Raw genomic sequence first — 12,406 nt, forward strand, 5'->3', positions numbered from 1 at the left:
CTAGAAACAGGAATATCCCGTGCAAGGTCTGTGAAGTAACTTTTCCTCTTTGCTTCACATTGGCGAGGCCTGAGTACTGTGTCTTTCTTGGATTTTAATGCTTCAGGAACTGTATGGAGTAGGTGGGCAGGGTCCACAACAAAATAAAAAAGAATAATTGCCAAGCAAATGAAATCTATGGACTGAATCTGTGTTAAGCGCACAGAAAAAGGCAAGAGAGAAATTTAGTCTTCCTGGGCATAAAAAGCACTTGCAAAGAGGAATTGAAATCTGTGCCAGTCAAAGTGCCATGCTCAGGGGAGGCATCTCATTCAAGTGGTCATCTTATCTCCTATGAGGACAGGCTGAGCGAGTTGAGGCTGTTCAGCCTGGAGAAGAGGAGGCTCCAGGGAGACCTTACAGCGGCCTTCCAATACCTAATGGGGGCCTATAGGAAAGACAGGGAGAAATTCTTTAGCAGGGCCTGTTGTGATAGAACGAGGGGTAATGGTTTTAAAATAACGGGAGGTAGATTTGTATTTGATCTAAGGAAAAAAATTTTTTATAATGAAGGTGGTGAAACACTGGAACAGGTTACCCAGAGAGGTGGTAGATGTCCCATCCCTGGAAACATTCAAGGCCGGGTTGGACACGGCTCTGAGTAACCTGATCTGGTTGGAGATGTCCCTGCTCCTTGCAGGGGGGTTGGACTAGATGACCTTTGAAGGTCCTTGCAATTGAAACTATTCTATGATTCTATGAAAAGTGCTCTGATTTAGAGGGCAAATAAAGAAGTAGATTTTAGAATAGACAAAAGTGCAGAAACAATACAGAAAATTACAACAACCACATCTGCAAAAAGATGGCTGAGTAGTAAAACGGAGAAAATCTGAAGAAGAAGAAGAATTCCATGGGCTTGTAGACAAACACTGAACTAGTATATGCTGGAGCTGGAAATTAGAGGGCGAAAAAGCAATGAGAGAAACTTAGGATATGATCCTTCCTCCCCTACAATAACGAGCCCTGTTCATCAGCCCATTATACATCACTGCTGTTGAAAGATCTGTCACAGAGAAGAATATTTCATGTACATAAGGTTTACAAAGGCAAGCTGCAGCTGAAAGAAGAAACAACATTTTTTCAGGACGTTAGCAGAGCTACAAGAATGCAACAGCAACTACTCATATATTGCAATATACCCAGCTGTTGTGAAAAGTTTATTTAGCAAAGCTGTTAAAGCCTGATTAAAATTTGATGGGATGATAGGATAAATGTGGTAAGTCCACTGAGGTCTGAGTTGCTGCCAGTATTGATTAACACCCTTAACACCCCAGTGGGAATCCTATCAAAAGCATATTTCAAATCTAAGCCATGGGAATCAGAATAAAGCCCTGGCTAACAACAACCGTATCATTCAGATGAGTGGTTTATGTCCCTATATGACAAGCGAATGAACTGAGAGGATGGAAAGTTGCCAAAGGATTGGTTTGACTCACAGATGTACATGGGGATTTACAGATGCGGAAAATATGAAGCCAGATTCATACCTGGTATAATTTCATCAACTTAGTTGAATTTCCCAAGGGTTAAATATGGCCCATAGTCTCTGTCCTGATCAGCTTAAATCAGATAAATATTTTGATCTATTGGAAGATTACAGTTTATAGATTGGAAGGGAATACAACTGGCATGGAAACTGCTGCAGAGGTGATTACAGAGAGACTTGAGAGAGAAAAGACTGTTTTGTTGACAGGAAAAATGTTGTTGTTCCAATTGCAAAGCTGGCAATAAACTGATATAAAACCAAGCATGAGAAGGGACAGAGGAGAACAGATGCAGAAGAGGATTCAGAGAAATATATAGAGGGAGAAGGAGGACAGAAAAAAAATTGCAACTGGTATGTTAGCAAGTCTGTCATTTCTTTAAAGGTGGAGATAAGAAGCTTGATCTTATTGTGTCAAGGCAGAAGCCCAAAGAAATTTGAAAGAAGGAGGGAGAGAATGGCAAAAACGTGAGATTGTTTTTAACTGAGGCATTTCTGCTATACTGGTAAGGCAAATACTGAGATTTGGAAAGAGCAGAAAAAGGTTATGTTTTATGAAAAATCAGTCAAGCATGGTCTAGATTTGAAAGAGCCCAAATTAAAAAAGGAAGGAAGGAATGCTTGTGATCCAAGAGGACAAAAGATTAAGGGAGGTGTTGCAGATGACTCTGAGGTTTGTTTAAAGAATGGAGCTGTTAACAATTATAAGGAGGTAAAATCTAGAGGTGTGAGGAGTTGGTTTTGTTTGGTGCTTTGTTGTGGGGGTGAGGGTGATTTGGTTAGTTGTTTTGCATAAGTAAGTAATAGGTGCTTTATTCTGAATCCTAATTCTACACTTAACTAAAAAAAAAGTTATCCATACAGGGTAAGTGTGAAGAGTATTAACTGTTTGCAACCAGCTTAAGACATTTTAAGTCAATTGAATATTTAGAATTATTAAATAAAACGCAAAACCCAAATCCCATGTGGCTTCATTACATAAAATATTGGATGGGGTTCATAGAATCATAGAATCATAGAATAGTTAGAGTTGGAAGGGACCTTCAACGGTCATCTAGTCCAACCCCCCTGCAAGAAGCAGGGACATCCCTGACTAGATCAGGTTGCTCAGAGCCCCATCCAGCCTGGCCTTGAACGATTCCAGGGATGGAGCATCCACCACCTCTCTGGGCAACCTGTTCCAGTGCTCTACAACTCTCATTGTAAAAAAATTTTTTCTAATATCTAATCTAAACCTACCTCCTTCTAATTTAAACCCATTACCCCTTGTTCTATCACAACAGGCCCTTCCTTTGTTGAAAGAGGCGTAAAAGTGTTTAAGAATATTCTCTTTTGTCTCTCTTTGCTTAATTGCTAGATGGAAAGTTTTTATTTAAAATATCTGTCACTGGCATGTTTTGGACTCTGAGAGGTTCCCATTATTCTTGCAGTAGGGGTCTGTGATAGGGAATGTCATATGCCCATAACAGGGGATGGCCTTTTGTAAAATGGCTCATTATCCCACTTGTGTCTTGACCCTGAGCTGAGTGCCCTCTGAAGAACTAACTGCTTACAGGTGGCTCTGATGGAGACAATAAAGGAAGGGGGTTGCTTATAGGCATGACATGATTATTTGGAGAGATCTGTTTCTGCTTTTGCATGGGGAATTTAGAGGCAAAAAGGCTCTAGAGCACTGATGCAAGAGGAACAGGGAGAACATTAACAGGGAAAAGTTGCTATGAATCAGTCATAAATAGCAGATTTCAAAGAAGTGTCATTAAACATGCTTTGTTTGGAGAAGTCTGTGAGACGGCTGCGGTGTTTGGCCACTGATAGAAGCATGGCTCCTTAAATAAAAGTCTTGTTGACAAGTAGGATGAGGGTGTAAGGTGTTCTGGTAATGAGGTGTGTTAGCATCTGAATTTTTGCATTCTGATACATTGGCTTAGAAGAGCAGTGTGGAAACCTAATGATGTAGCAACCATGCGTATCTTCCTTTTACCATTTTGTTTCTGGTTTTTGTCTTGTTTTGCTATAACCTGACATAGTAGTACTGGTCAGTAACTGGTGAATGTTGCCTCTAATGCAGGTTTTCATATACTGCTGCACTCGAGCTTGTCTTCCAACTGATTTTATGAAAATAATTGAAAGAGTTTCAGGACACTGCAAGCTCTACAAATTGCAGAATCCACATTGTCTCTGCCTTTTCAGTTTGCTAAGTCTGTCTTTCTTTCTGTTTGTACCCAATAGAGTTTAGCTAAATAATAGTGACTTTAGGGACTAGATCCTCCAACTTCTTTATAAGCAAAGGACTTCTTCAATTTAGTGGCCTGTTATACACACTAAATGACTTAGAATTTAAGAATGTATAACTTACTGATTTAAGTACATGTATAATATATATGAGGCAGGTCTTAGTCTAGTATTGCTTCATCTCAGAAGACAGATTAGTAACATGAGAAGCAAGTAATGCCAAGCTTCTCTCTGATTTGTAGTTTGTTTGTTTGTAGGCTTTTTGGTAACCTTAATTACATCTGAGTACTAATTTCTTATTTTTTAAAATCTTTATATCCTGACTAGCTAGATATAGGCCCCAAATCATTGAATCCTGATGGAAAGGCTGAAATACTTGGCTTGTCAGGGATAAAGTTAAGTGTATCCAGGCAGTTCAGCCTATTGCTCTGCTGAATCTACTGGATTTACTGAACTTACTGTAAACTTCTCCCCTACAAAAATCATCTTACTTAAATGTATGAGCTAAGCAATAGAAATGTCCTGAATGCTGATCAGGGCACTGCTACTTGTCTGTAACCCAATGCTAAGGGTGTTGAAAGAGAAAATGGGAACTTAACTTGCTTGCAGAAGAGAGTTGTTTGTTTTTGTTTGGCTGTTACTGCTAACATAAAAGCCTCGCTCGCTGAATAATCCATAAGAAGCTAAATGTCTGCCAGCAGAGGTCACAAAAATACCGCTGTAAGCAGTAGATAGGGCAGACCTAAACCAGGCAAAAAGCCCCTAATCAGATTTCTGCACAGACACTCACTTGGTCCCTACTGCCACATAATTCAGGAGTCTTCTGATTTAAGAGGGACAGAAGCGTTCACTTTAAGAGGCATTTAAGAGACGTTAACTTTAAGTTTGCTGATGGGAAACTGAGGCCCACCAAGACTGACCAGGTAGACAAGTGTGGTTAACAACGTAACTATTATTTACCTGTTCAACTCCAATAGATTTCAGCAGGAGTTGAGCCGCTTGAAGCATTCATGGGTCTGAGATTAACTGGCTTAGTTAGCCAGGAAGACTTTGGAAAAGCTACACGTGACCCCCGAATTTCAGCCCAAATCTCCTTTTTAATTTAGTCTTCAGAGATTATATAGTGTTAGGTGCAGAACAGACATGAGGTAAAGCCCCAGACTTTTTTCAGGCTTCTATTTTTGGTTCTTTTTTTAAACAAACAAACCCAACCCAACCCAAAAGTAAGTTAACAGCAGTACCTTGTGCAGACAATCAAGGCTGAGGCAATAAAAAGAAGGGATTTTGTTTCCTGAGGCTATAGAGTAGGAGATTAAGAGAGAGGATTTTTCTGTATGTTGTCATTCTTCTATTAAAAAATAGTGTTTAGGGAAAGTGTTTTTAGGAACCAAGGATAAAAAGCATTAAATGCTGTCAGTAGAGAGATTGTGGAGAGTGTGAAAATGTGAAAGAAAAGGGAAGATAAACTGCACAATGAGAGATGGGATAGCTTGCACTGCTGAGCAAGTTAAAATACTTGAAAAAAAACAAGCCTGCAGCAGGCAGGTTGGCTGGATGGATTAAATGTGTATTTTAAATATGAGCTCCAGTTAATATCACTAGTACTAAATTTATGAAAACTAGCTGTGTTCTTTGAACTTACATCTTTACTTGCAGAAGCATGATGGCCACTTCACAGTCATCCAGCTGGTCGGCATGCTGCGGGGGATCGCATCTGGAATGAAGTACCTCTCAGACATGGGCTACGTACACCGTGATTTGGCAGCCCGTAACATCTTGGTCAACAGTAACCTCATGTGTAAAGTCTCTGACTTTGGTTTGTCACGAGTGTTAGAGGACGATCCTGAAGCTGCTTACACAACAAGCGTAAGTTTGTCTTATCTAACTTGAACAGTTGATTGCCTTGTGCCTCTCTTATTCTAGTTTCAGATTTATAGGAATAGTAGTTTGAATTGGCTTGGTTACGTTCTCTGTCCATGTGGTCTAACAGCATTGCCAATGTGTTTAAGGGAAGTTGTTTTGATCTTTGGCTGTTTAAGGGATGTATCATAAACTTTGGCAAGAGGATTTTTTAAGCATATGTTCAGTTATAACTGGGAGACCTTTTGGGAGACCTTTTCCCATCGTATTTGGGTTTGGGGTTTTATGTTTGGTTTTTGTTGGTTTTTTCCCACATCATTTTCTCTTCTGCTAACGTGTTCATTTACAAAGATATGTATTAAAAAGGAGCGGGGCAATAAGGAAGGAGAGAATCTCACCAATTCCACTGTTGGAAGCGTAGTGTCAAGCTTTTTATTCATAACTCCAAATTTTCATTTTATTTTACTTAAGCTTACCTTCTAATGGGATATGTAGGACCTTTCTCTCAAGGTTTAAGTCTCGTGTCATTAATACTTAAATTCCTTATGTGATGCACGTATATTGGGTGGATTTTTTTGGTTGGTTGGTTTGTGGTGTTGAGGCGGGGGGTGGTTTCAGCTGACGTGAAAAAATTCTTTAACTTGGAGAAGTTTGTTCAAACTTTGTTTCACCATACAAAAATGTTCAGTTACATTCCTGTTATGATTATTACCACAACCTTAAGAATCTTAGCTAATTATAAGCTGATTTCAAGTAACTCTCATATCTATCACTGAAACTAAAATTATTTCAGTGTGTTTTCATTAGTACTTTCACAAAATGCACAGTATGTACCCATGATAGGGCACAGTGATATAATTCTCATTGAGATAATAAATTAGCATTAAATAATTTCTTTTGACTAGTTCAACCTTTTTTTCTATTTCACTTAAAAGATTTATGTATGGCCAAAATGAGGAACTCATCTAATTTAACTGTATAGTAGTAACTACTCTGGTGTATCTATTGAATTCAATATAGCTACAGTAATGGGATTACAGATCTCGTAACATATATTTTTTTTTTTACTTTAAGCCTAAAATAGGAGTGTTCTGATAAATTCACTGTTAATATCACCTCTTAAAGCATAGTCTAGAAAGAACTGCAAGCTGACTAGAGAAAAACAAGTCGCTTTGCAAGGTTTGCTGTCAGTATTCATATGCAAGCTGGAGGGGAAAAAAAAGAACAATGCGGGTTTTTTTTCCTTTGTAGGGGAGATTTCCTCCATTTAGTTCTCAAAACCTCTTTTGCTTCACACTGCTCCTTCGTATGAGGCTTGAAAGGAAAAATAAACATTACGCAGCTTAACAAGTTATCACATGTTGGCTGAGCCTTGCTAATTGTCCATGCGAGTGTGCTCAGCTGGCAGCAAAAGCCCCCAGTGACAGGCAAGCAGAGTTACATTGCTCAGTACTGATCATGGGCTAATCAGCTCAGCTGGTGGAAGGCACTGGAAATTACCAAGCAGTCTCTCCTAGTTACATTCAGGGAAAAATACCGAATGATAACTTGAGGCTTTCAGCTATTTTTTATCCTGTAAGTTTCTAATGGATACTAATACTAAACAATTATTTTTTTTCAGAATAGCTAGTGACTGCCTCTTTCATCATAGTTAGAGCTCTTTTTAATCAGGAAATGCTGTGTTGTTAAAAAAAGGGAATATTTCATGGCAATATACCTGTGTTGAAGGACTTTCTTGAAAGGTAGGACAGGCTTTGATGAAATACTCGTTATTTTCCTATTGGTTCACCTAGCTGGTTCACATGAGAATCTGTAAGGCAGCTGTTGTAGGTGGAACACCTCAGAGGCATTGCCTCTGTCCTCCAAGGTTGCAGCCACATGCTGTACCAAAAGCAGGTATCTATAGCACGTCCATCAGGATACTAAAATAAGGAGGGGACATTACAGAGGGTGATGGCCAGTGGCAGGACCCTGTGTCAGCCAGATGTTTAAGTTTAATCTGCTTCAACCATGAACTCCACAAAGAAGATCCAAAAGCTTTGAAACTCAGTTGGGGAAAATGCTATGTTTCATTATAATATGATCTAGAAACTTTGTAAACAGGAAGAATTCAAAGCATCAGAGTCAGGCATAATAGAAATTAAAAGCATTTTCAATCACTCATTCCTTCGACTCTAGCCCCATCTGTTCTTGCAAGTGAGTCTTCACATCCAGATTTTCAGTCACTGTGGCTGAGTCTACCCAGTTCTATTCTGTCACCTCTGGTCCTTCAGAAATCTCTTTCCCTCGTCCCTGAGGGTAGACTGACTGCTCTAGTCCCTCTTCCCTGTTGTAGTCATTCTGTATGATCTGGTGATAGGCAAGATTTCTGTGGGATACTCTTGCCTGCCATATGCTCCATCCTCTGCGTCTTGCTCCCCTTGAGCAAGCTGATGTTCCCTGTAGGGAGTCCAGTAGTCCTGTTACTTTTTTAAAGGAACATAGCACAATTATGGCCAAAAGCCGGGTGGGGCAGGGGGGGAAGAAATTTTTGTCACAGTGGCTGTGGAGCACTGAGCGAAGACTTTCACCTTTTAAGCAATCTTTCATGGTAACAGAAAAGAATAGAACCTCACACTGGATCTCATGTCTTCTTGCAGCTTTCACTGACCATCATTATGTCATTGACCTGTCTCATCATGAACATCTTCCCAACAGCAGGCCATGTCTATTACTAGAGGTTTTTATAGCATCTATTTAGTTCCATACTGTGCTTTTGCCATGTGAAGGTTAAACCCTCAGTGCTTTCACAAAGATTCTGGTGCTTTTAGAATTCATGTTTCCTCTCCACAGGGATTTTTCTTGATAACAGCCCAGTAGCTGTAGCTACAAGAAATCCATACAGTGAGTCTGCATATTGAAGAGTATTATTTTTAGGCTCACATCTCCTAGTACACCACTGTCTATCAGTGCTCAGAGGAAACTGTTATTCTTTTTTATTCCTCTTTTTGTCTTAGTCCTGGTGTCAGAAACAGGAAGGTACAATTGGATGTTTTCTTCGGAAACAAGAGCTACAAAATAGCCTAAGCCAATCAGAAGCCAAAAATTAGTACTTTATATACACACATCTATAATGCTGTCGTCAATATGATGTGAATGTATTCCCAGACATAAAAATTGTAAAATGGTGCAAAAGACAAATTCCATTTTATAAAGCTGTAATGCTCTGTGGCAAAAGAGGTTGCATCCTCACAAAAATAAGCCAAAAGGCTCTCTTACCTGGTGAATTGACCACGTCTGAGCAGGCATAGCCTTGAGTCAGATGATTGACATCTTTTGCTTTGTAGTCGTCTTGTCCAATATACCTATCTTCCTATTTACTCCCTGCTTTAGAATAGATCTTATATTCTTTCTGTTGACATATCCTCCCACATGCAGAGCAAAAATCAGAAATTGAAGATTAGGAGAAGCAATAACACTGATAGGGAAAAATCTAGAAAGGAGACCACAGAGAAAATGGCTGCATTCTGTGCTCACCCTGAAACGCTACTTAGGAAATTATATTCAACTAAGGAATGATGCGAAGACTGACAAATACCCCAAAATAACACAGTTAAAGGTCATTATGTTTCCCAAGAACTTTGGACTGACACTACTGGTTGGAGAGCTGTTGAATGCTTTAAACAGTATATGATAAGACTGAATTTTCAGAAAACAGCTTTCAGACTTCCCTGAAGGCTTTGTGGTGTTTTGTCCTCCAGCCTGTTAAGACAAAGAATTTAAATATGTTTTTGATAAGAGGGTTGGTAGGAAATAAGAAATTGGCATCTGCTATAAGAAATCACAAAACTTACAACAAGATATAATTTTAGACTAGGAAGAAGGAATTAAGAGCTAGGAATATCCAACTGCCAATCTTTGAGTTTCAGACCGATCAGGAAAAGATAAGGTAAATTTGGGGATAACTGAATGGCATGGGTTTTTTCTATGGAGGTAATTTTCATTTTTAGTAGTGGTTTCCAGGCAACGGTAGCTCATAAAAAGACATTTCTAGTATGTAAACAAGCATTTCTGTCAATACAGAGGACATCCAGGCTCTTGCATCTCTACTTTTAGTAGGCTGTTATATGATGTAAATTAACTTATTTTAAAACATAAACAGAGTTCACCTGTATGGCAAGAATCATGAGCCTCCAGGAAAACTTCTTACATGTAGCAAAATGTGTACATATACACGTAGTGAGAACAGGATCTGTGGCACTACTGCAAAAAGGACTAAACTGGTATTTCTGTTAAAGGTGACACCTTAATAATCTGCATTAGATCTGATTTTTAGTGAGACAAAATGCTGCTATTAATTGAATTATATGATACATAAATAAATTCTACTTTTTTTTTCTCACTTATCAGCTGTATTTCTGCATTCAGCTTTAATATAGAAAAATATTTCCTTACTTCCAGAGTACTAGTTAGAGAATTGATCTATTGCTTTGCATCTAGTGAATCATTTCATGAACTGTATAGGTTTGACTCTTTTTAAGCCAGTTGGATAAAATACCCTGTCCATGGAAACTTCGAGCTTATTAGATTCATTAGAGGAGCAAAGCCAGTAATCTATATAAATGCTGGCAAATAGCAAAACTTAGGAAGAATCAGGATGAGCACTTAATATTATTTACTTTGTTAATAATTTCTGTATGTCAAGGCACTTTCCATTTTCTCTTCCTTGCACACAAGTAATGGGTATGAGGAGGAGAAGGTTTAAGTTGCTAAAAAGTGAAACAAGACACAAATGATTTTGTAGTTAATTTAGGATGTCAAACAATAGTTTCTGAATTACCTGAGTGCTATGACAAGCATATTGCCTAGAGATTTAAGAATCCACTTAATTGGAGACAATGGAGTATATTGATTATTGCCAGCCTTTCAGAAAAAGACATTGTGTACTGCAAAAGTCTGTATTAACCTATTTTCTTGAAAACTAATTGCTGACATAAGACTGAGCATCATCATTGTCAACTAGTTAATTCTGTATGTAATGTGACAACAGCACTTGTAGTCATCACCAAACTGAGAGAAACATAGTGATAGGCAGGATGCATCATGACCGTGTTTGGTTCTCAGCCTGAAACTAGGCACATAGCGTGGAATCCCACCAAGCCTTTCCCATATCTGGAGAGGCTAAAAAAATGAGGGAGCTAATGTGATCTGTAACAGGCTAATGCCCTGTGAGAAGAGTAATATTTGTTCTCAAGTTTTGCAATTCCATCTTGCAGGGCTGAAACCTGATACGGGTACCTTGCCTGAATACTCTGTTGAAAAGTAGTTAATTTCTCAGAGCATGTGCAAGAAGTCAAGAAGCAAGTTAATAAGGGCAGTGCCAATGTTCTCAGCCCACACCAGTGTGTGGGAGATGCAGTAATTAGTTTTAAAGCGTGTGATGGGATTTGTATCAAGTGGTGGTGAGATGAATCGCTTTCACGTGAGTTGCCAGCTTCAGCTGGACCCATTCCCTGCTCTCAGAAGATGCATGGGGTTGGAGGCCCTGCATGTGCCCCCTTCAAGCCTCTGTCTTCTGCTGTGTTGGCCTGGACAAAGATGAAATGTGTACAGGTTATACTCAAGGACAAATAACCAACAGGTAAAGGAGTGGCCTAAGGAAGGAATGTCTTGAGAAAAAGATTTGTTGCCTTTTGAGTTCTAACAATGTGAGGTGTGATGACTTTTAATGAGTAGTTATATGTCTAAAAGGAACAGAAAGTCCCAACTTACTAATTCAGTGTAGGGCATGGTGCTTGTTACTGACTTGGCTTATTTATAGTAGACCCTGAAGATTAGGGTATGTGTCTTTGTCAAAGTATTTTAATACATCCACTTTCTTAGATTCTCTGTTCAGCTTTTATCTAGCTGTGATCCCATGTTCATTTAAGATGTTTTCTGATTTATTTAACCCTCCTGAAAGTTAGTAACAATAGAATGTTAACAATACAGCACAGAGCACAACAAAGGCAGAATCTTAGGAGGAAGGTCCAAGTACAAGAATGAGACATAAATATAAAATTACATTCTCTCTCCATGTTTTGTCAAACTTTCTACTTCTTTGAGTATTCTCTTCCTCACTGTAACAGTTGTCATTTGAACTCTGAAAATGTATGGGGGATAGAAGCATGAAAATTTGCATTTAGATATATAGAGGATAAAAAGCAGCTTTATTCAGAGATTTCTAAATTAAATGGTTGAATTTAATTGTAAAACTTAATATAATAGCTCTCTCATCCCTGCTTTTCCTCTCCCACCACACCACCCCAAGTAGGAACTCCAAATGTGTGTTTGTCAGAGAAACGCGGTTGGAAATTTTGCATTTCACGTTTTCATGCTCAAAATCATTATGTTGGTGAACTCAACAGGACTGTGCCCTAACATCTTGGCTGTAAAAAGGGTGATATTTTGCACTTCATTCCTAATATTACTTTCAAAGCATTATTTCCAATGAAAAGAAGAAATTCTACTGTAATCATTCTAAAAATTGCTGCCTTTTTGGAGATTTGTAAGCTCTGCCTTTCTATTAGCTTGGATTTCAACTTCTTGTCTCTAATTCCTCCCAATTTCATATCAACAAATTGGAGTACTAAACTCTACATGTATGTGCCTTGCTGTTTCTCCGATTGGTTTTCTGATCATCTGTAAGTGTGTTTATGACAAATGGAGGTATGCATTTACAAATGACTTATAGAGTAGGATTGAGAATTAACTTCTTATAGACCTAAAGGGTCAGTGCCATTGAAGGAACATCTAAGAGATAAATTATGAATC

The 12,406-nt window shown here is 38.7% G+C and overlaps 1 protein-coding gene across 2 annotated transcripts in view; it reads left to right on the forward strand.

Moving 5' to 3' along the window:
* EPHA6 (EPH receptor A6) overlaps positions 1–12,406 on the forward strand; it is a 535,028-nt gene that overhangs the window by 475,161 nt on the left and 47,461 nt on the right. For both annotated transcript variants that reach the window (XM_086763129.1, XM_086763139.1), the window contains one exon: positions 5,411–5,620. In XM_086763129.1, the coding sequence (XP_086619255.1) occupies positions 5,411–5,620 (210 nt within the window). The remainder of the gene's footprint in view (positions 1–5,410; positions 5,621–12,406) is intronic.

Source organism: Chlamydotis macqueenii, chromosome 1 (genome assembly GCF_036417535.1).
Source record: "Chlamydotis macqueenii isolate bChlMac1 chromosome 1, bChlMac1.mat, whole genome shotgun sequence".
NCBI classification, from domain to species: domain Eukaryota; kingdom Metazoa; phylum Chordata; class Aves; order Otidiformes; family Otididae; genus Chlamydotis; species Chlamydotis macqueenii.